General features: G+C 43.5%; 1 protein-coding gene across 4 annotated transcripts in view; it reads right to left on the minus strand.

Annotated features, from left to right (window-relative positions):
- Nucleotides 1-11,651: 11,651 nt before the first annotated feature.
- Nucleotides 11,652-25,326, minus strand: part of trappc8 (trafficking protein particle complex subunit 8) — a 74,672-nt gene continuing 60,997 nt past the window's right edge. For all 4 annotated transcript variants that reach the window (XM_083767084.1, XM_083767083.1, XM_083767082.1 and 1 more), the window contains 3 exons: nt 16,399-16,541; nt 15,248-15,337; nt 11,652-12,408 (listed from right to left, as the gene is read on the minus strand). In XM_083767084.1, the coding sequence (XP_083623210.1) occupies nt 12,168-12,408; nt 15,248-15,337; nt 16,399-16,541 (474 nt within the window). In that variant the 3' untranslated portion in view covers nt 11,652-12,167. The remainder of the gene's footprint in view (nt 12,409-15,247; nt 15,338-16,398; nt 16,542-25,326) is intronic.

Raw genomic sequence — 25,326 nt, forward strand, 5'->3', positions numbered from 1 at the left:
TCACCTATATGCTCCTTATCAGACCACGCAATGGAGGCAATATGGATATCTCCTACATACTGCCTACCGCGAGTAGACGACTATAGGACACGCAGAAGTGAAATGACTGCCGTCAAAGCGAACACATGAGGTAACTGCGCTATATACAACAACGTGGCTTTGTGTTTACTTACTGTCCATGGCCGGTTCAGACTGAGGTTAGGGTTAGTCGGGCAACGCAACGTCGGACAACGGCTGATAACAACGTCAATATGTTGGTCTTGATAAGGACTGATGACAGCTATTCATTGAAATAATCGTCTGTTGTTGTTGCAGCTCCAAATGTACAAAGACTTTTTGCCGATGCCAAACAGGAAACTTTTTATGTCGTGTTTTTACTGGTAAAACAGAGTCAGGTCTGATTTTACCGCAAACGATCTATATTCCATTTAAGACCTGAAGCCGATTCTACCCATGCCTTCAAAAATGTACTTATATATTGACCCTATAAACTATTTAATACACTCGTTTGATAATCATAGCCCGATGGCCTCTGGCTCATACAACGTAAATGGTAAATGGTGCATTTACAGTATATAGCTTTTATCCAAAGCACTTTGCATAGATGTGCATTACATTCACCCATTCACGCACACACATTTATACACCGATGGCAGAAACCATAACAGGCACCAACCAGGCCACTCTACCGCTGAGCCACTGCCGCCCCTCATGGACTATTTTAACCTGATTATCAGACTGGAGCTTCGAGAAGCAGGAACCAGGCTATTCTAAACCAGTAGTTTTCTAAAACAATTGTGCCAAAATTGTGGCCGTGGACGCACGCACGCACACCACACACACACACACACACACTACACACACACACACACACTGACACACATAGCATATGTACAAGCTCGCAAGCACGGCACGGCGCGTTGCAAGCTTGTAGATCTGCTTTTTTTCAATAGCCAACGCAAAAAATCTAAAATGACACAGATGCTGTCCCTGTTTTAACGGGTTAGTATTGAGTGTATCATGTTTACTGATTGCATTTGCTTGAGTTTACGATATTATACAACCATATAAGATTGTTTATTTTTTGTACTAAATCATACAAAGAAAGAGACAACTATTTTTGGCCTCCTGTTTTGGAGTTTGTTTTATATTTTCTTCATCCCCCTTTTTGCCAGGTGCTTGAAAAGCATCCTGGCCTACATTCACTACTACCTCTGGCAGTGACCGTAGTATAGACACTTTCATGATTGGCTGTCTCGTCTCTAGGCTGCCCTCTCTGAGCCAATGGGAGATTTACCCATAAAACCCATAGTCTGAACGGCGTAGAACCCATACTCTGAAGCTGTGAGCTGAGGCAGAGGCTGCGGCACACACACTGATTGTCTCCACCAGGCCGAAGGCATGTGGGGAGAGTATGTTTTGCACTCCGTCCGTCCGTGTGTCCGTCCGTCCGTCCGTGTGTGTGTGTGTCCGTCCGTGTGTCCGTGTGTCCGTGAGCAGCTAATCTCGGCCACCGTTAACCCGGTCGATGCCAAATTTTGCACACACACTCCCTGGATGCCAACGATGAACCTCTGTCCCAAACTTTCCAGAACGGCCTGTTATAGCGCCACCAGGAGGCCCCTTTGTGCAAAACAAGTTTTTGCACAGTACACCTGCAGATTTTGTCCAAACATCACGCAAATTGGTACACAGTCTCTCTAGAGCCATTCAACGAAACGGGTCTTTCAGATTTCTCACACTCCATCCTGATTGGTTAAGATTGGCTTCCAAAGTTCACAGGAGTGCTCAGTTTCAAACAAAATGCTGCAAATCATGAACACATCGCGTGATTTCCCTGAAATTGTGCACCCACATTCCCACTAGGCCCAGGACGAAATGCCACATGAACAATTTCAACTCAGACTCAAGGTGGCGCTATAACTGGTCGAAAAGTGTTTTTACCTCTAACTGCACGGATCTGTGGATAACTTTGTATGCCAACTCCCTAGAGGCCAAGGAAAAACCTTTGCCTGGAATTTTTCACATCTGCTCTTTATAGCGCCACCAGGAGGCCGACATATGTAAAACACATTTTCTATTATTACTCCTTCAGATTTTATCCAAATTTCACGCAAATCGGTATACACTATCTCCATAGTCATGTGATCAACACGGAGCGCCACCATTTCCCATCTTCCATCCTGATTGGCTAAGATTGGCTTCCAAAGCTCACACGATTCGTCCATTTCGAAAAAAGGCCACAAATCACAAACACAGTGTGCAATTTCCGTTAAATTATACACGCACATTTTCACTAGGCCGAGGACGACATGCCACAATTTTTTCCTCAAAATCAGCCTCACGGTGGCGCTATAACAGGCCAATTCCTGTTTTTAGCTATAACTGCATCGATCTGTATACAACTTATGTATGCACACATGGAAAAACATTGTACCTGCATCCCTCGAACACGAACCTCCGGCCCAAATCTTCCTAAACAGCCTGTTATAGCGCCACCATGAGGCCACAACCTGACCTGCCCTGGTGGAGATCTGTGCCGATTGGCACTTTTTTAATATACTGCAGTGTAGATGTTCAGAAACGAGAGGATGATAGCATGTGTGTGGACGTTATAGTGTTAATTGTGTGAATCCATGAAGCAGTGCCCTCTGCCCTGTAGGCCAGGTGTAGCAAATCAGTGCTGAGGTGTAAATTAACTGTATACCTCAGTAATGACTGCGCCCAGGGTACCCCTCCGCGGATTCGTCTACTGTATAAGACACATGCAAAAGTGGGTGAGATGTGCAGAGCGCACACAAAACTGTTGGTGGTGTTGCCAGTGGCACAGGGCCCAGTTTGATGCAAGAGTTGTTCCCCTCAGCCGCTTGGAGGAATGCCAGGCAGTGGAGTGAGTGGTAAGTGTTATTGCAGTTGGCGCATGGGATAAACTGGGTAAATCCTGCATTTATGTGCACGGTCAGGCCAAGGTGTACCACCCCCCCCCCCCCCCCCCCACACACACAAACATTTGATTGAGCTGATTTATGCCTGTGACCTTGTTGTGTGTTGTTTATCTTCCTTAGCCTCAGTAGTTGTCATGGCCAGGCCACAGTAAGTATATACTATAAGTGTAGCGACCGGCCGTAGCTCATCAGACCACTCTGTGAGATTATGTGGCCGACTCCTAAATGAATGGATGTCAGTCCGTGTGCTCTCAAAAGAGCATGATCGATGGAAACACCAAAAGGGGTTCCCGCCCAAAATTGACTAGGTAAGTATAGGCTACTGCAGGGCTTCTCAACCTGGGGGGTCGCCAAATTACTTCAGGGGTCGCCAGATTCTTGTTTTATATTTATTATGTATATTTATTATTTTTATATTTTTTGCAAATTAATAGCTGGAAAATGGAAAATAACAGTTTACAATACATAGGCCTATGTGCATGCATTTGGTTTCAGTATTTATGATGTATTTTCTCTATTATCTATTAATTACTTTTACTTTACTTGAGTATATTAGGCACATGTCCATTTTTCAGTACCCCTACATGTAAGAGGAAAAGATTGCATTTGTTTTTTAAATTACAATAATTTGAAAACATATTACTGCAAAGTACACATAACCTATATACTTTGGCTATTAGAAAATAGCAGATTGACGCTTTGTGAGCTTGTAGATCTGCTATTTTCAAAATATTTTGACTCGACACTGTTACTTAAAGGGCAGTGGCGTGCACAGACATTTAGAGGGGCAGGTGCTCAAGTGAAAAAAAGGGCACCTTGTGCAGCGCATTTTGGGGCGGGAACCCATTTTGGTGCTTTAGCTATTGAAAAATAGCAGATCTACAAGCTCATAGCGCGCCACCGAGTGGCGCGCTACGAGCTTGTAGGTCTATTTTTTTATTATCGAAGAACCACTGACATAGAAACATAGCTTTAGATTGTGGGGGCCTAAATAATATAGTAGAAGCGTTTTTTATCAAGATTTGATTGTCACCATGGTCCACACTACAAATTAAAAAAAAAATATTTTATTTTTTAGAGCACATTGCCAAAAGGGCAGGGGGTGCTCTAGCACCCCCTAGTGTCTACCTGTGCACGCCACTGTTAAAGGGATAGTTTAGTCTATGACGTTTTGTCTATCGAGACGATTACTCACCACAATCAAGACTTGAATTTAATGGATATGTTTTAGTTTTTGTTCATGTGTGGGTCATGACCGAGAGAATAAGGTTGCGGATACTGAAGCGGCCCAAATGAGATTTCTCAGACGGGTGGCTGGCATCTCCCTTAGAGATAGGGTGAGAAGTTCACCCTAGAGCCTAGAGGGACTCGGAGTAGAGCTGCTGCGTCATCGCTTAAGGGGAGCCAGTTGTTTTTGTTTTTTTTGGGGGGGGGGGGGGGGTGAACTACTCCTTTAAGTACAGTACTTTTATTTGAGTACTGTACATGCACTTTAGTTACTGTCCAGCAGATGATGATGATCGACGACGAAGCAGGAGTTGTTGAGGTGAAACGGATCAGATCAGTGCAGGCCTAATGTCAGCTGCTCTGTATTGGCCTGGACCATTTGTGGTCCATTAGCTAATTAAGTAGCATGCACGCGCAAACTCACACACACACACACACACACACACACACACACACACACACACACACACACACACAGTGTCGGCTCACTGAGTGTCCCCATGCTCAAGGTCAACTGAGACAGCCATTGATCCTCTGCATGGGGAATTTAATAATTATAGCCTCATTAGAGCATCTTCTGAATGTCATGCCTTCTACTAACATACTGGCATTCATGAATTATAGGCCACACAATGATTCCGGCCCTCATCCTCATGCTGCATTCACACTGGCCGATGCAGATACAAAGACACAAAGCTACACAGCGAATGTGTAGCTTTGTACAGTAGCTTAAGTTGAGTATTGCCAACCCAAACTGCTCCCGGGTGCCGTCTACATTCCGGCTGTCACCCGTCTCTCCGGTGGTAACCAGACTATTCCTGGTTGTCACGTAGTCTATTCCTATTATCCTATATGAGTCACTAAATAACTAATGGATGCATCTGGGACGTATCCTCAGTGATGTTTTGTCCCAAGGTCAATGGGGGTTTCAGGTCTCCCAAATCATACCCCTCACTCAGGTGACCCAGCCGGGGTGATCAAGTCCCGACTTACGTCCCAGTATAGCTATACCCTCGATCAGTCCCATTAGGGACAGAACAGGGCCACACAATCCGTTCCTCCTGAACTACTCTGCCAAGACTGCAGGGTATGTGGGACGATCGCATCAATCTGGCACATGGAGGGACTATAGGCTCTGTGGGTAGACTCCTGTCCGGGCCCCTCCTACGTCCAGGTCCACTCCTGCTCTGAAGTAACTAAGTACATTTAAGTACGATTTTGAGGCATTTGTAGGCTACTTTACGTTTCAATTTCCAATACTTTTACTTGTACTCCACTTTAAGTACATTTTGATGCCAATACTTTTGTACTTTTAGTCAAGTAAATGTTGAATTCCAGACTTTTACTTATAATGCAGTATTTCTATATTGTAATATTGAACATGTGAGAACTTTTTCCACCACTGGAAAATAATACAAAACAACTGATGATCCAGGTTCAGAAATAATTATTAGATTTGATATAGTTGTGTTCTTGTTAACATTGGTCTCCTTTTAAGTGTGTGTGTGTGTGTGTGTGTGTGTGTGTGTGAGTGCGTGCACCAGTGCATATTGTTATGGTTATGTCTGAATACAGTGTCCTAGCAGAGAATATAAGCAAGGCATTGTGTTGACTTGGGAATGTCTGCCAAGTCTGCTTATCATAAGTCACTTAAAATTGGGTTTGTTTTTCTGTCAAGAAGTAGCTTGTGAATATCAGTAGTTGTTAATTGTTTCCTAAAGTGTTGTTGCTTATTTGAGCTTTCTCCCTTAATGTTGTTTTAACCATGGTTTTCAAACTTTTTCAAGTCAACTTAAGAAGCCCCAAATTAATTTGGCCACAGACCCTCATCTGAAAACATTTTGTGCCAGAGACCCTCCAAACAATTACAAACATTCAAATGTGTGTGTGATCATGCAGCCTTATGTTACTAGTTGCTTTTTTCTTTGACAATTTGAAAATAGCCGATCTACAAGCTCACAATATGCATCGTGGCGACCTACAAGCTCACAATGCGCAGCGGCACGGTGTGATCTTAGATCTGCTTTTTCCAAAATATTTGTATACAAAATTTGAAAATGTTTGATATGAGACCTACTGCATAAGGAGTACTTTTGTTACTTTATGTAAATGTTGATGCCAATACTTGTGTACTTTTACTCAAGTGAATTGTTAAGGTCAAGGTCATGTTTATTTATTATGTCCCAAGCTGGGCAACTCATTTTACAGCAGCTAATAAAAGCTCTTCCTATTGAATTGTTCTGCAGATTCTAAAAAAGTTAGAATATGGAGATAAGAGGTTTCTGCCCAACGGCAACTAAAGGCCTTCGAAATCATAATTTTCTGAAAAACTTGTTTTGCTACAGTGTGTGTGTATATATATATATATATATATACTCCTGATCCCGACGGCCCTTATGCATGTCTTTGTCACCCCCCTGCATCTCTCAACCCACAGCCTGTCTATCCCTCTATGTCATATTTGACGGACATATGACCTAATTTCTCCTTTGTCAATGGCAAACATAAAAAAATAAAAATATCATTCTCTTGTGTCCCTGGCAGACTTTCCTTTACTGTCCTATTCTAATAAAAAAAATAGAACGTCAAATTAAATTAATCATGATTATTATTATTTTTAATTATTAAGCAAACTTTTCTCAATTTCAAAGTGATAGATTAAAGTGTGTGCGTGAAAGGAAATGCTGCTATACATGTCGGTTCATTCATAGCAGTGGTTCTCAAAATGTGGGTTCATAAAACAGCAGATATACAAGCTCACACTATAGTGGATTTCTTTTTTTGCATCTCTTCTTGGGGGTCCCTGCATAGCACAAAACATTTTCAGCTGGGGGTCCGCGTCCAAATATATATATATAGGCCTACACTTGCAGGTCCTCTGCACCAAAGAGTTTGAGAACCACAGATAAATATCGGCCTATACCTCACTACACAACCTTTTTCTTCCTCTCCAAATTTCTATCCCACGAATTTGCAACCCATTTTTCGCCCGGTGTCAATTGCCTAAACTGTAATCCTGGGCGCTATACTCTCCCTCTGCCAACCTGGGGAGAGCCCCGAACTGAGCTCATGCTTCCTTCAATGCATGAGGAGTGAGCAGACCGCTTCTTATCACCTGACAGGGGGAGCTTCCCGGGCTGTATTTTGCGTGTCTTAAGTACCTTAAAGCGCAAATAAGATGCATTTAAAAACTGCTTTTAATATTTAATATCATATTGTCTATGTCCCTCAAAGTTATTTCTAATGGTTTGAGCCTCAATCACCACTCTGATATAACCAGGCCTTGTCATTTCTTTATGGACTTTGAAAGCAGTTTTGGCTGCAGTACCACAATGTCCTGAGGTGGTGGGGGTGCTGATATGCAGATTATTTAATATTTGAGTCATTATAATACTGATGCTAGATAAAACCAGGCTCGTTTCCATTCCATGCCAGCTTGGAAAATCAACAATGGTGGACATTGTAAACAAAGTGGAAATACAAATTTGGAACTAAAGACTGAAGAAGGAGGAAATATACAAAGTAGGGTAACACATGGGAGCCCCAAAAAACACAAAATAAATTGAAAAAGTTGAATTTTATGTTATAGGTCCTTTAACTTAAGACCTGGAGGCGTGGTCAATGCTCTTTGGCCACTCAGAATAGCCAAATGGCATTGATCACACCTCCAGGTACCACCTGGTACTTAAGACACGCAAAATACAGCCCAGTGCATCTAAGGAAAACGTTATTCCAACCAGTTCCTTTCCCCTCAATCAGGCACCCCGGCACCAGGTGGAGGCAGTAGAGAGACCACATTTGTAATGTGTTTTACTATTCAGTATTTATGGACCACTGAAAAAAAAAAAAAAACACTTATTTTAAAATGTAGGCTTATGCACTGGACAGATCAAGACCGGTGCAACCTGTCTGTCGCTCTGAGCATCTAGCCAAGCTGTCTCTCTGAGCATCTAGCCAAGCTGTCTCTCTGAGCATCTAGCCAAGCTGTCTCTCTGAGCATCTAGCCAAGCACAACCAGACTCTCAGAAGAGGAGCTCATTGTGCTGGGAAGAGGAAGCTAATAGACAGTGAATTATCTTGTGACTGCAATTTGTTCCCGTTTGCGGATGACTCAGCCCTGCTGCTCTCAAATTGCATGTTGAAAAGGACCTGAGCTTTGAACTCGGTATAATCTGCACCTGGCTCGCTGATAACTATCATTATACACCTGGGAAATCCAGCCATTCTCTTTGGATCAAATAGTAATCTCAGCAAGGCTGATGGCTTCTCGGTTAAAGTGGGTGACTATGTTATTACAAGAAAAGATCAGAGCATACCTATTTACACGCACCTCAGTGGATGCAGGGTCAATAAGGCAATTATGGAAGGAGGTACACCATTCTTTTGGTAAATAATTACTTTATTGAATTAACAAATGACGTTTCGATCTTGATAGATCTTCGTCAGGTCAGTATACTCCAAGATCGAAAAGTTGTTGTTTGTTAATTCAATAAAGTAATTATTTACGAAAATAATGGTGTGCGGGCCCTACCTTCTTCCATAATTACATGAAAATCACACCCTTGTGAAGTGAGTGGTGCAACTCCGTGTGGGGGTCCCCGGAAGTTCCAGACTCACAGGCCCCACGTCTGAAACAGTAGAGAAATGAGACCCATGTCCAAAACGGTTGAGAAATGACAGTTACCATGTGGGGGTCCCTCTACTGTACTGTAACACTCGAAATCATCATATATACAGTTAATGTGTGTGTGTTAGGTTGCGCACAGGTGAAAAACAACCATGCTGTTTTCGTGCTCAGACCCACCCAGCCAGCCACCCACACACACACACATAAGGGAGTGGTTGCACCACTCAAAAAGATGGAATTACCATTATGTAATAAAAAAATCACACCAGTGTGAATTTAGGGGCGCTCTTATCATTATCCATCATCTCATGAACAACTGAATTTGTGATTGGTTGGTTAAATTTACGTCATATTTGGCGAAAATTTGACCTAATTTCTCCTTTCATTGTCAATGGCAGATATTGAGACGTGTGGGGACAAAAGCTGCATGTATATTCCCCTCCCTACTCAAAAAAGTACAGGATCTCCTCACTGCTAAATTACTTTGAAGACCCTAACAGGAGCCCTCAGACAAGGTTTCTTCAACTATGCATGCACCTTATGGTACCACAGCACCTCAAAAGGCCCCAAAACAAATGTTGTTGCTTTGTCCGCTGTTATTAATGCATTATTTTGGGAGCTTTTAAAACAGTGCGGATCTCCTCTTGCCCATTCTCGTTACAAATAGAGGAAACGTCAAGCTGAATGCCATTATGTGGACCAGGATACCCTCCCTGATTCAAAACCGCCATGAAATCGCATCTCTTTGCAGTCTTTTAACTCGCCAAAAGGAGTTACCCCGCAAACAGTTTTTCAGTAAATACATGACCTATTACTGTCACCAGTACTTCTTGTCTTTGTGTCTTGATTAAATGACCACAATGTAAACAAGCCCTCAGGACGTTTGTGTTATCATGTTTAGCATCATTGTATAACTGTACCTCCGTACTTTTTGCAAACTATATATTCAATCAACCAACCTAGTTGAAAGTGGTAAAAAGTCCTCGGCTTCACACACAAAACTCACCTTATCAATGTACTGCATTTAATATAAAAGCAAGAATTTCCTAATAGTTTAAATACACTGTACAGCAAATACAATGTAATGGAGAGGAGTCCTGGTGATGAAGCAAATCATTCGATAAAGTTTGCAGTCCCCCCCCCCCCCCACCCCACGTCTCCCCCCACAAAGTCACAAACTCATTGTTGAAGACATTCCAACCTCACATCCCACAAACTTTTTTTCCCCCGCACTTCATTAAGTTAAGACCAGCCTCATAGACTTCATATCATTGGTTAACATCCTTTTTGTTTGTTGTGTGTTTAATATTTCTATTTACACTCAATTTGTTATAAATATAATACACAATTTTCAGAAAAAAGCAGTGGAGTAAATACAACATATGGATGATCATCATCACGAGGTTGGATCACAAAGGGAGAGAGCCGATGGGGGGCGGGGCGACGGGGATGCAGATAATGCTTTTGATCAGTTCGTCTGTAGAAAATTAAACGCGTGCATTGGTGGACACCAATTATTGAAAGGACACACACACACACACACACACACACACACACACACACACACAAGGGAGCGGTGTACTGGGCAGTATGGTTTCTTCAAAGTCAGGCCTTTTACGCCCAATTAATACCCTGGTGTCGCTTGCCGACAAGAACTGGGGTCTCCATTTGGTGATCCCAGTTCTTATCGGCGAGCGACGCCGTCGGTTGCGATGAAGTATGATACATCCATCCATCGTCAGGTTCTGCAGGACTAGCGGAGCGCGGAGGAGGTTTTGACAGTGGGGCGCTCCAGGATAACCACCCACCACAGGGGGGCGCCGTCCCTCCAGGATAACCACCCGCCCAGTAAAACAAACGGTCTGCGTCTAGTCGCACGACAGCTGGCACAACCAGGGAAGTCCTTCCAACCGTAGGAAGACAAAACAAAAACAAGGCATAAGACAAAAATTCTGTGACAAGTTGCCACCGTAGCAAGAGTCGTCCATGCTAGAAACGTTTACCTGTATAGTGACAAAAATCGAAAATGAAAAAGAATGTCAAGTCCAAGCTTCTGTTTGAGATGTTTATGTGCCTTGGGTGGGGGAGGCTAGAGAAAATACATTAATTGATGGAGGTTGTAATGGTGGGAAGGTAACCCTGGCTGACGCCATTTCGTCAGTCAATGGGATGGAGCTCCTCGAGGCTCGGCTTGACCAATCCGACCGACTGGCGAGTTCCGTTTAAACCTCCTGACTGCTTGCATCTGACGAGCCTCGACACATCTCCCAACATTCACTCTTCCACTTGAACTTCAGGAGCTTTCACTAAAGCTTTTTCCACAAATCATCACGGGGTACAAAAAAAAGAAAAGAAAAGGGTACTGCTTTTCCCACGCCGTTCCAGTATTGAATATATTAATTAGTAAGTCAAGAAAATGGGGTGGTGGAGTCACATCTGTGGGAGCTCCTGTTGTAGTGAAGGCCAGGGGCGCAGGACAACAGGGACTGTAGTTATCCTGAAAACAAAGCCTGGGTTCCTTCTTGGTATCTGCAAATATCACTGGATCCCCATCCTAAGCCCTGTGGGACCCCGATAATGCTGGACTACAATGGGCCCTTTGTGTGGCAGCCATATTGGCATGAATGTTGAGAGTAATGTTACTCACTTAACAGGTGTGACCAATGATACAAATTATGGTAAAAAAGAAAGGTCCAACCGCTTCACCCAAGTTGTGGGTATTCTCTTTTGAAGTGTCCAGGTAATATTCCTTTTTTGATACAAATAGACTCCATTAGTTCCATTTAGTGTAGCCGTTTGTCCATAGAGAAAACGATACACAACCCAATCATCGGTAACACCCAGTAAGGAAGTAACATTAACACTATTTATTTTGGTCATTAACACTCCAAATTTGGTGGCAATATGGCTGCCACGCACAGGGCTCCATTATCACGTCCTGTTAGGACAGAAAACCAACAGCACCGAGGTCTGATTCATTATATATATATATTTAAAAAAAATAGCATATCGTCTCCATCGGGTGGAAACCTCCCATCTCCAAAACGGTTACTTTTCAGGAACAAAACTGCAAAAGCAGCAGATCCACGAGCTCAAAACGTGTCGCGTTTTGAGCTTGTGGATCTGCTGTTTCTGCGTGACGCTGTACTATGATCCAGTAGGGCGTTAATTTACAAAAACACGCACAAAAAGTTAGAATACGGAGATAGGATGTTTCTGCCCCGGCAGCGTCGAGATCTACATGCTCACGGAGCTTGTAGATCGGCCATTTGTTTTTACGGCACGCGCCCCAAAAATTATAAATGGCCCGTAGTCCCAGAAGGACCAAGAGTTCATGGACTAGCGGCGGCGGATGTTTTTTATTTTCTTCAGGCGCTGTTGATGACAATGAGCGCCGGACTGGAGATCTGCTGGCTGCTCTCACTGCCCGTGGCGGTGGCGCCGCCCTGCTGGGCCAGCCTGGCGAAGACGCGCGGCGTGCCCAGGTTGTACACGCCCGCCTGCAGGAAGCAGGCGCGCAGCGCCAGCCGGGTCACTTCCTGTGGCTTCAGGGGGAGCTTGTACTGCGTCTGGCCCAGCCACGTGAAGGACGCGTGGAGCTCCTCACTGCTGGAGGAGACAGAGAGACAGAGACAGGGTTACAGGGTGCTCCTCACTGCTGGAGGAGACAGAGAGACAGGAGAGGTGATCAGTGGAGCTCCTCACTGCTGGATGGAGACAGAGAGGGGGAGAGGGTTAGGGTTAGGGAAGGACGCGTGGTGCTCTTCACTGCTGGAGGGAGACAGAGAGAAAGGGTTACAGGGTGCTCCTCACTGCTGGAGGGAGACAGAGAGAGAAGGAGAGGTGATCAGTGGAGCTCCTCACTGCTGGATGGAGACAGAGAGACAGAGAGAGAAGGAGAGGTGATCAGTGGAGCTCCTCACTGCTGGATGGAGACAGGGAGAGGGAGAGGGTTAGGGTTAGGGAAGGACGCGTGGTGCTCTTCACTGCTGGAGGGAGACAGAGAGAGAAGGAGAGGTGATCTGTGGAGCTCTTCACTGCTGGAGGGAGACAGAGAGAGAGAGCAGCAGAGGTGATCAGTGGAGCTCCTCACTGCTGGAGGAGACAGAGAGGGGGAGAGGGTTAGGGAAGGACGCGTGGTGCTCTTCACTGCTGGAGGGAGACAGAGAGGGAGGAGACAGAGAGGGGGAGAGGGTTAGGGAAGGACGCGTGGTGCTCTTCACTGCTGGAGGGAGACAGAGAGGGAGGAGACAGAGAGGGGGAGAGGGTTAGGGAAGGACGCGTGGTGCTCTTCACTGCTGGAGGGAGACAGAGAGAGAGAGAGCAGCAGAGGTGATCAGTGGTGCTCTTCACTGCTGGAGGGAGACAGAGAGAGAGAGCAGCAGAGGTGATCAAAACAGTACATCAAAGAACATTCTCTTCCAAAGGGCCCTGTGGAGTTTGCATGTTCTCCCCGCGTCCCCCTAGGGGTAGGTACTGGTGCTGCACCATTCTTGAGTTATAATTTAACACTTTTTTTGTCTTCAGACTGGCACCCCCTGGCACTTACACCAACAAACCACTACATTGGTACCACCCACTTATAACATTCAATAAAGTAGTGGAGTAAATTCTTCCCTCAAAACAATGCAGATCACTGGCATCCGTTAAAACAGGCCTGAAAATCCACCTTTCAGCAGGCCGAATGGACAGGAAATGGTTGCTTCTCCCTTCGATCACACCCCCTTCTTTTTTCTTCCACTCACAAGCATACATAAGCATATAGTGTTTTGTTTTGTTGTACATTTGTTTGTTGGACCCGAAAGGAAACAAGACCGCATGACTGTACTCTAGTTGATGTTTTTACATTTCTGTCTAACAACATATTCAAATCAATCAAGGAGAGTGAGAGATGTTTTATTTGTATATTTGATAGTTTTCTGTTATTATCTTTCTGTTTTGGTTGCATTTGATGCTTTGGCAATACTGTAATTGTTACATTCATGGCAAAAAGCAATTTGAATTTAATTGAGGGAGAGAGAGAGAGAGAGAGAGAGAGTCATTGGTGATGCGTGGCCATTGGTCCAGATCTAAGCATGTCACTGAAGGATGAAAGCCAGCCATTTTCCTATTACAGTAAGACTGAATAACATGTTTTAAAATTTGACATTTTAAGGTTAACATTAATTTGTGGAACTGTCTGAAAGCCTTTTCAACCACACAGCGAGGCCACGGCACTTATTAACTCTCGCTATTAATTATCCAGAGAAATTGTCGCGCGTGTGCTCGGTTTCTGCACACGCCCCTGTGGTTCGACTAGATCTGGTTGCAAAAGGGGTGAAGTGGCCCTTTAACTCTCCATCATTTAGCAGGGGACCACCTGGAACCCCCCCAAGGACCACTGGTTGAGAAGCAGTGACATAGACAATACTGATGACCGGAGGCAGGCTGAGCATTGGGCCTTCGGGGCAAATTCAAGGTGGGCCGGCCATCGCTATTGGTTACGGAAGCCCAGAATACTTCAATAATTCACCAGCCAATCGCAGAGGATTAAAGTTAAGTACACTTAGATGTTTGTGGAAGTTATTCTGACTAAAAGGTAGCATTTTTCATCTGAATCCATGGCGGCCGTCAGTCACACTGGCATGTGTGTGTGTGACATTTGAGGGCAAAAAATAAGAACAAATGAATGAATACAACATTTCTTTCTCAATACTTCGACGGTCACAATGTCCAATAAAAACAGAATGCTCTGGGGGCAGAGCATTCACACGTCGTGTCGCCCTGTCTCTGGAACGCTCACCTTCCAGTGGTTAGAGAAGCCAACTCCTTAGACATTTTTTTATCTAGACTACAAAAAAAACAACATAATTTTGTCTCCCCCCCCCCGCTTTATTGATTTAGTCCCCTGTGGGTTTTAAGCCATTAAGGCCTGAGTGAGGCGGATTCTACAAATAAATCACTAGTTCTCACACTTTTAGATCTGCTATTTTTGAATAGACGCAAATAATGATCTAAAAATAAATCACACAGATGCTTTCCCGGTTTTGATGGGTTAAACAGTGTGTTGTGTAAACCTTCTTTGTAGTGGGTTTGTACAGTACATGTACAGTACAGCTGTGCGCCACATACAGTCTGATTATTCGTGCTGCTGGGAACATTCTTGGCTATTGTGTTTCGTTATTATGACTTGTTGTGAACATAGGCACTGAAGAACGACATAGAAACATAGCTTTTTCAGAAAAATGTCATTTTCAGACAGACATTTTTAGAATCTGATCTCAGGTCAAAATGGGTTAACAATCATTCCCGACAGAAACCTCTTATCTTCATTTTTCCCGGGGAAATATTGAGGTTTCTTGGTGTTTGTGTCTCTATTGTCTGAGTTTGACCCCCTGAGAGAGTCCAAGATATGCTGTACGTCATCATAACCACTTTATACTGTACGTCATCATAACCATTTGTTTACCTGGATGTTTTGTGTCGCAGGTCAATGACGACATCGACTTGCAGGGAGGAACAGTTGGACAGGGTGAGACTCACTGGAACCACACAGAGGCTGAGGAACACACACACACACACACACACACACACACACACACACACACACACACACACACACACACACACACACACACACACACACACACACACACACACACACACACACACACACACACACACACACACACACACACACACACACACACACACACACACACACACACACACACACACACACACACACACACACACACACACACACACACACAATTATTCTCAATCTCCTGACGGGGTTAATGGCTTGGCATTTTCGCCACAGAACAGCAGCAGCCACACACACACACACACACACACACAACAAATACATTTCACAGAAACGATCGAAAACAGAGGGAAAATGGAATTCATAATCAGCATATCCATGTTTCATAAGGCCAGGTTTTTACATTTCATATACCATGAATGTGTGTTTGTGTATTACTATGCTTGTGAGGACCAAATGTCCCAACAGTGGTGTGCTGTGGACCTCCGCAGCAGTGGTGGGCACTGGGCAGGCAGTTTCATATGAATATGGAGTAAGAACTCAGAATGTAGAGATAAAGATGTGTTCTAACTTAACTCCTCTGGAGCCATGCCCGAGATAACGAGATTAATTTACCTTTGCACAGGTAGCCAGGGATTTGATAAATTAGCGTTACAATTACCTCATTTTAGCGCTGTTGCTAGCCACCATGTAGTCCATGTAAGAAACAGCCAAAATCCCCAGGTGCACGCCTGCATGCCGTCTTTATTGACATTATGGCTCATAATGAGAAGAAGTAGGCTAGATCGTAGCCTAATAAAACATTAATTTGAGCTCCCGCTAATCAAAACAATGACCGCATCGCTAGTAGGCCTCCGTGAGCCTCAGCAGAGCCGGGGGTTTGAGTACTTTCACTTTCAGGCACAACAAGAAGAGGTCTTCTCTGCTCATGTTGCACATTTTAGCTGGCACTCGCCACCTACCGCCCCCCCTGGCGTCAGAACGGTTAAGGCCAGATTTTACACGTGAGCTGTACATGACCGTGTGTGCGTTACCTCACCTGGGTGAAGGGGTGTGTGTAGGGTCAGTGTTACCTCTGGGTAGTGAAAGGGTGAGTGTAGGTCTCGGGGTAGTTCAGGTTGCTCTTGATGAGGTGGGACAGCTGCTCCATGGAGGGTCTGCTCATGGGAGGAGGAAGCTCCGGCTTAAACTTGAGCAGCACCATTTCCTGAGCCTCCTGTACGGCAAAAAAGCACATTATTTGTTACAACATAATTAGTACAGGCCCTGGAAAACTAAACAACAACAACAACAATCAATATACAGTGTTTGGACAATACATACAGTGTGTTACAACATAACTGGTACAGGCCCTGGCAAAATGAATTTAGAAGTTACAGTACACGTTACGTTTTTTATTTATTGGTCTCACTTTGTAATATTAATGCCATATTATCATTACTTCATAAGTCTTTTGCCGATTACTTGAGGGGCCAATTTGCGATACCCTCACAGGCTGAGACGCACAGGTTTAAGAGTGGGAAGACGACAATGAGGGGTCACACACACAACGTGCAGAGCAAGAACATGCGCGCGCGCGCATGCACACACACACACACACACACACACACACACACACACACACACACACGCGCACACAGGGATGAGAGAAGGAAGGGCCCTTTCATCAGAGTTGTGAATGAAGGAGCGCTCCGTGAGGTTGCCACGCAACACAGCTTCAAGTACTGTAGTAGAGAGAGTATGGAACTAATGGAACGTAAATCCTCTCATATCATCCACAATCTCTCTCTCTCTCTTTCTAGGGCTGCGACCATCCACCATTTATTCTATCCATTGCTTTTCGATTAATCACACGGTTCAAGAAGCACTTGGAAGAAAACAAATAATGACACTTGAGATCAGTGGTGGAAAGTAGCCAAGTACATCCGATCCAATAGAGGGTACAGTACAGTATGCGCGTGACATCATCATCATCAAACCAGGAAGTAATGCAGGAATGCCTACTAAGTGGCTAAGAACTACTTTATGGCCTTGACAGCCCATTCATCCAAACAGAAAAGTCATATTTAATTGCCTTAAACGATAATAAACAATGTTAAACTCACTTGAGCTGTCACTTTGCCACTTGATTTGCCAATCGATTTGCCACTCACTTTATGCATGCGCATACCCTCTATACGAAATATTTAGGGTGTCTGCGCGGACCAACAAATACATATTGATCTGGGGGGTTCTTGCCATGAAAATGTTAATTTAATACTAGGAAACAAGCCCAAAAAAGCAAACCAAGACCCGCCACCCACCAACCCACCCACACAAAAAAACCACAACCGCAACCACCAATATTTACAAGATTCAACTTCAAAGAAAAACAAGCTCAAATATCTCTAATAATAGGCGGACATGGCAACCACTGGCATGTGGAAGTCCTTACTTAGACACTATGAATGCACTCACGCTGTTGCAAACGGGTACATATACACGTGTGCATGCGTGTGTGTGTGTTAGCGAAGTGGCCAGGATGCAGGTGATGTCATCCATAATGGGAGTTATTTTTAGACTCACATGAGCATTTCAGAGTAACATGTGTATGTCGATAATCGTCAGCAAACCCTTCTGCGCGCGCACACACACACACGCACACACACACACACACACACGCACACACAGTAAACAACACACATGCACACACGTGTATATGTACCTATTTGCAACAGCGCGAGTGGTGTCTGTAATGAGTTCCACATGGCATGCGGCAGCCACAGTGTAGGAGTGGGGGAGTGAACTGAGACGCTGTTCCTTCCTGTGCTGAACAGAGGCATACGTCCCTGTCACACGTGCACTGTATGTACAGTAATATGGACACACGTGCACCGTATGTACAGTAATATATATATAATATTTCCACAGTTCAAACAGAACGTACATATACTATGTATGATGCACAATAGCAGCACCCTGACTCTGTTTGACCAGAATGGAAGAAAACCTTCATTAGTGTCATTAACACTGACTCAGTTTGACCAGAATGGAACAGAGCCTTCATTAGCATCATTAACACCGACTCCATTTGACCAGAACGGAACAGAGCCTCCATTAGTATCATTAACACTGACTCAGTTTGACCAGAATGGAACAGAGCCTTCATTAGCATCATTAACACTGACTCTGTTTGACCAGAATGGAACAGAGCCTCCATTAGTATCATTAACACTGACTCAGTTTGATCAGAATGGAACAGAGCCTTCATTAGCATCATTAACACTGACTCAGTTTGACCAGAACGGAACAGAGCCTTCATTAGCATCATTAACACTGACTCTGTTTGACCAGAATGGAACAGAGCCTTCATTAGCATCATTAACACTGACTCAGTTTGACCAGAACGGAACAGAGCCTTCATTAGCATCATTAACACTGACTCTGTTTGACCAGAATGGAACAGAGCCTTCATTAGCATCATTAACACTGACTCTGTTTGACCAGAACGGAACAGAGCCTTCATTAGCATCATTAACACTGACTCTGTTTGACCAGAATGGAACAGAGCCTCCATTAGCATCATTAACACTGACTCTGTTTGACCAGAATGGAACAGAGCCTTCATTAGCATCATTAACACTGACTCAGTTTGACCAGAACGGAACAGAGCCTTCATTAGCATCATTAACACTGACTCTGTTTGACCAGAATGGAACAGAGCCTTCATTAGCGTCATTAACACGGACTCAGTTTGACCAGAACGGAACAGAGCCTTCATTAGCATCATTAACACTGACTCTGTTTGACCAGAATGGAACAGAGCCTTCATTAGCATCATTAACACTGACTCTGTTTGACCAGAATGGAACAGAGCCTTCATTAGTATCATCATCGCTAACAGTAGGAAGAGTTATTCCGTGTGCATAGAGCCTGTACCAGCTGCAGGCGTGATGGGAATATTAACATGGAGCCAGAGTTAATGGTCAGAGAGGGATGATCTTCTGTCAAACCAGCGTCAGGAGATGACACAGGATAAGTGACAGCATGCCAAAGCAAATGTCAATATAAAGCATGTATGTGTGCACGCACAAGCACGCACACATTTTGCAGTGTGTAGCCCTCTCTGGACGTAAAAGGTGGGGGGACAATATTGGAGATGGAGAGTTGAGACTAGAGAGCAACTGCAGTTACTGCACGTCGGGTTGGCTATAAATTATATTATTATTATTATTATTATTACTGCACATACGGTTGGCTATAAATTATAGCCAGAATGATAATTGTTTCGAGAGGCAAGCATGCAGCGGCAGCCAATACACGACGACGATTGCACAACAAAATGGGAGCGGTGCTAGAGAGACCACCAGCGCCGAAAAATAAATAGAGCAGTCATTCCCCAATTAGTGCAGGGACATTCAGAGAATTTCAGACCCAAATGACCCCCTCTCTAGAGAAAAACTAGAGTTTTCAACAGGCCCGAAAATTAAGGCCCGGTGCACAGTGTGTGTGTGCTCGCACGTGCGTGAGTGAATGAGTGAATATTTTATTTCCGTATCCAGACTTCTTGAAAAGGTGAGTACATCCACTCTAGCCCAGATGCTGGACGAACAGCAATACAGAAGGAAAAATAATCACACCTGTGTGAAGTGAGGGGCGCTCTTATCATCGTACATCATCATGCATCATCTCATACTGGCCTCATACTGGATTGTCATCCATCCAAAGTTAGCTGAAAAAGTGGCCGATGGGCAAGTTAGTATAGTGCTGTATTTATCTATTTATTGTCTTTTGTTTATTGATCTATGATGGCCGTTTTTTTTAAAACCAATTGAAGTCAATGCAAGCTTCCACATCAGTGGCGAATGTGCGAAAATGCGACAGTTCTCGCTCTTTATTTGTTCGCTCTGGTGTCGAATTTTGCAGACATTCGCAGGCGAACTGCAGCACCTCTGACCACGCTCGCGTGTGCGTGCGTGCCGTGGACATGGCACATGGGTGTGCAACAGAGCAGCCGTCGGTCCGGCTACGCAGGTCGGGATAGCGCAGCAGCACACACTGTTGCACACCTCCCCTCCTACAGCTCTGTTGGGTGTGTGTGCGCTCGCGTGTGTGTGCGTGCGTGCCGTGGACATGGCACATGGGTGTGCAGCCGACCGGCCGTCGATCCCAAATGACTCTGGAGTCTGGACACCACATCACGGTAGTGAAGAAGACAAGAAGTGGTGGAAAGGATAGTAGGATATAGGCTACCAATACAAACAAAAGAGGTATTAGCGCACGCTGCACACCAATAGTGAAGATCGACGTGCATGCTGAGTGCTGACCACGGGACGGGAGACAAACTTGTAAAGGAAGGATCGGTTGCACAGCTCGTAGTCACGAATCACGATACAAAACACTTTTATTAAAGACCAACGTTTCGGCACCTTGCCTTCTCTTCAGGGTATGGAAGAAAGGATACCAATAATGACATAACGCAGGAGAACAAGAGGAGTGGAGTGGAGTGGAGGAGGAGAGGAGAGGAGGAGGAGGAGAGGAGATTGGAGTGGAGGGCTGGCGAATATAATCGCACAATACGCGTCGCATTTATATGTGTACAGACGCGACTAAATTCGCCGGGCAAATATTTCGCATTTTTTGGATCGCTTATTCGCATCGCGTCGCTAATTCGCCAGTGTGTAATGTAATGACCTTAAATGTCATTAGTATTTTAATGTTAGTACTCATGTTCTTCTCATCCTATGCTGTAACTATTTATTCATTTATTTATTTGGATCACAATGGAAATAAGTCCCAAGCTGATAAAAAAATAATTTAAAATGCTAAACGCAACACGTGTTGAAAAAGTAAGTTATAACGAATAAAGGCTGGCAGTGGCTAAACGCAAACATACATCAATGAGGGTTTTTTTTTTTTTTTTTTTTTTTAAGCTCAAATTATGACAATTTCAAAAGGCACTTTTAAGCTGTCATGTGCATGGTGACATGACACTGAACCTGGTGTCCCTATTAGAAGACAAGACACAATGTTCCCACAATGTTCACATAGTGTACTTCCACCAGAAACCTATTTTCTCTTCTAAATTAATGCACTTTCTTCAGGGCTTTGCAACCTTTTTCATATCAAGGTCCATTAGTTATTTTTGAGCCACGGACCACCATTTGATGAGATTATTTATAGACATAGATTTAGAAGGTCCCCTAGTGGCCGTTAGCTGTAAAGATCCATAGATTAGCCGCACCGTTGTATAGGCCGCAGGGTTCAAAGCATGGGAAAAAAGTAGCGGCTTATAGTCCGGAAATTACGGTATTATCCCACGATACTCTGAAAAAGAGAAAACACGGAGAAAGAAAAAACCAACCAATGCAACACTCTCACACTCCACCAGGGCCAGATCAGGGGTGTGTACTCTCAGATAAAATAAATAAAATGGATTTCATTCTCCATCTGGTTCAGATCACAGTATTCACATATCCTATCCTCCTCAGCAACTCCCCTATATCTTCCTGTTTCCAAAATGCCACAACGTATCTGTGCGCACAGTGACCTCTGACTTTTTTTCTAGGTTAAACAGATTTCTTCTTTCACTTATTTACTAAATATTTGGAGATCCTTGAAAGGGAGTCCTTGAAATTAAAACGTTTAATGAGAACTACCGACTGGTTTGAGTTGTGCAGTGTGCCGTACTGTGTGTGCACGGCCAAACTTGAACTTGATTTATCATAAAATGACAAGGAAATGAGGCCATGTAGTGTTCTGTTCCTGGCTGCCAAGCCTTCTCTGCACAAAGAGAAGACTCAATGACGAATGGATATCATGCCATATTACCGCCAGTCATTTTTCGAACCCATTAAGATCCGAGACCAGATTCTACAAAATCGACAAAATGGTTTTTTGGGCCTGAGAGGCAAAATCTCATCAAATGGTGGTCCGTGGCTCAAAAAGAACTAATGGACCTTGATATGAAAAAGGTTGCAAAGCCCTGAAGAAAGTGCATTAATTTAGAAGAGAAAATAGGTTTCTGGTGGAAGTACACTATGTGAACATTGTGTCTTGTCTTCTAATAGGGACACCAGGTTCAGTGTCATGTCACCATGCACATGACAGCTTAAAAGTGCCTTTTGAAATTGTCATAATTTGAGCTTAAAAAAAAAAGAAAAGAAAAGAAAAAAACCCTCATTGACGTCTGTCTGCGTTTAGCCACTGCCAGCCTTTTTTCGTTATAACTTACTTTTTCAACACGTGTTGCGTTTAGCATTTTAATTTTATTTTTTATCAGCTTGGGACTTATTTCCATTGTGATCCAAATAAATAAATAAATAAATAGTTACAGCATATGATGAGAAGAACATGAGTACTAACATTACAATACTAATGACATTTACAACCGGCCATCATAGATCAATAAACAAAAGACAATAAATAGATAAATACAGCACTATACTAACTTGCCCATCGGCCACTTTTTCAACATATTTTTTAAAATGTTCAAAGATTGGGCAAATTTAATTTCCCTTGGGATTTTGTTCCAATCCTCCACCCCTGTATATTTAAATGAGCTTCTACCTACCCTATGTCTCAGGTTTGGTGGTTTAGGATCAGCTACACTAGCCCTTGTGTTCAAACTGGTTAACATACGGGAAGTAACCTTTAAAATATCTTGGGCATTGTTCTTTTAAAATGTTATAGACCATAATGAGTCTCAGTTGTTGTATTCTGCCTTCTGATCTCTCCGCAAAGTGGGTGCCTGTGGGCTATAGTTCCAAAGCGGGTGCCTATGGGCTATAGTTCCAAAGCGGATGCCTATGGGGTATAGTTCCAAAGCGGGTGCCTATGGGCTATAATTCCAAAGCGGGTGCCTATGGGCTATAGTTCCAAACGTTTGAACTATCCCATTGAGACAAAGCGGGTGAATATGGGGCCTGGGCTATAGTTCCAAACGTTGGAACTATCCCATTGAGACAAAGCGGGTGCCTATGGGCTATAGTTCCAAAGCGGGTGCCTATGGGCTATAGTTCCAAACGTTGCTCCTATGGCAAACTTACTGACGAGCGCAGTGGACACTTTTCATGATTGGCTGCCTCTAAGCCAATGGGACACAGTTGGCTGCCTCTAAGCCAATGGGTCACTTATTGGAGATCGCTTGCATCTTTTAAAACAGAAAACTCAAGAGAAATCCACCTTTCAGCAGGCCCAAGGAAGAGGAAATGATCCCCCCCCCCGAAGCAAAGTTTTAGTTAAAAACGCTCGCTCTGAAAGAATATATATTCTTCCAGTGTTTTTGTTTTTCCACCATCACAGAAAGACAGACTCACTCTAGCTCTCTCTCTCTCTCTCATTAAGTCAACTCATTTGTAAACACAGGTAAAAAAGAAACAGGAGTGCATGTCCGTCCGAGGATAATTTGTCTAATTATTGGAGGATATTGGATATTGATCCTAGCTGTCTAGTCTAGCAAATAACGGCGGTTGGTAATGAGGAGTTATTTCATGTTCACACAGTTATCCAGCTGGCTGAGCAGTAATCCCATCTCAAGGTCAAACTCTACCCGGCAACGATGACACGTTGCTTCTACGGCTCTGACGGAGAAAGCTCTCGCTGTCGGCGGGCAGAAACCTCTTATCTCCATATTCTGGCGTTTTGTGTGTTTTTTCGTAAATTAACGCCCCGCTTGATCATACTACAGTGTCACACAAAGGCATCAAAAGTATCAGATATACAAGCGCAAAGCGCAGCACCAAGCGACACATTTTGATCTTGTAGATCTACTACTTTTGCCATTTTTTAAATTTGAATCCTCAAATTGTTTTGCATATTCTTTTTCACCGGACAGAGACAAAGTATAACGGTATCCCGGAAGCCTGGCGTGTTATATGTGAAAAAAACAACCTTATGATGAATTTGAAGGTATGAGCATAGAGCAGCCATATCTAAAGTCTAATGGCCCACGGCTTCCTTCCTAAAATGTATTATTTATGGCCCACACCGGTATGGTCATTGCACTTTTGAAATAACCTGGATAAGAGGCTACATCTTCATAGAATTCATAAGGGTTCCTAATTAACACACTATTTCAAGATGTGAAAGAAAGGCTATCATATCATAGTTCGTTTAACTCCCCCCCCCGTGGTTATATTTAGCTACATTGTGACGTTTGAACAAAAGACCATTTATTGAACTGTACATAATGATACTGTTCTGTCGGGTGGAAACCTCATATGTCCAAAATTGTTACTTTTCAGGATTCAAATTTAAAAGCATAAAAAGTAGCAGATCACCAAGAAAAATCGAAGAACGACTGACATAGAAACATAGCTTTTTCAGAAAACTGTCAGGATGTAGAAGACGTTTTTAGAATCTGATCTCAGGTCAAAATGGGTTAAAGTGGGAAATTTGGTATATAGTATTTTTTATTGGCATAAAATATTGTCTATATACATACATTCATGAATCCACTTGCTGACTGGCTAACAGTATTGCTTATTTTTTTATAGGGGTTTCTTGTGACCCTATCAAAATTGTCAAAAATGTCAAACTTTCCTTATGCTTTAAAGGTGCAGTGAAATGAAAAAGACGTTTTTCACACTTTTGGACCATATCCGTGGTCATTATATGGGCATACCTAACAATGGATGCCAAAAGAATGTGAAAATTCTCATTTCTGTGTGTTTTTATATCAAAGGTCCATAAAAACGATTGCATTATTTATTTATTAAAACGAAAACGTGCTGCGTGATGACGTGTAGAGATACACATCGATAAAAGCCAATAACAATGAAGCTCACGCATTTAATTTCCCATATTTGCGCATCCATCCATCACAGCTGCTATTGATTACATAATACTCCGTTTTTATTTCCATTCCAGATAACATCCAGGCAGTGTATTACTCGGTTTCAACTTAATCATCACGCTAGAATATGTATCTGAAAACATTATAGGGTAGAAATAAGCCACATAACAGTAAACTGGTTGTGCTGGCCGACCATTATGATTTATAAACAAACAACACCACGCTG

The sequence above is a fragment of the Protomyctophum parallelum genome (assembly GCF_964188405.1).
Source record: "Protomyctophum parallelum genome assembly, chromosome: 6".
Classification (NCBI taxonomy): domain Eukaryota; kingdom Metazoa; phylum Chordata; class Actinopteri; order Myctophiformes; family Myctophidae; genus Protomyctophum; species Protomyctophum parallelum.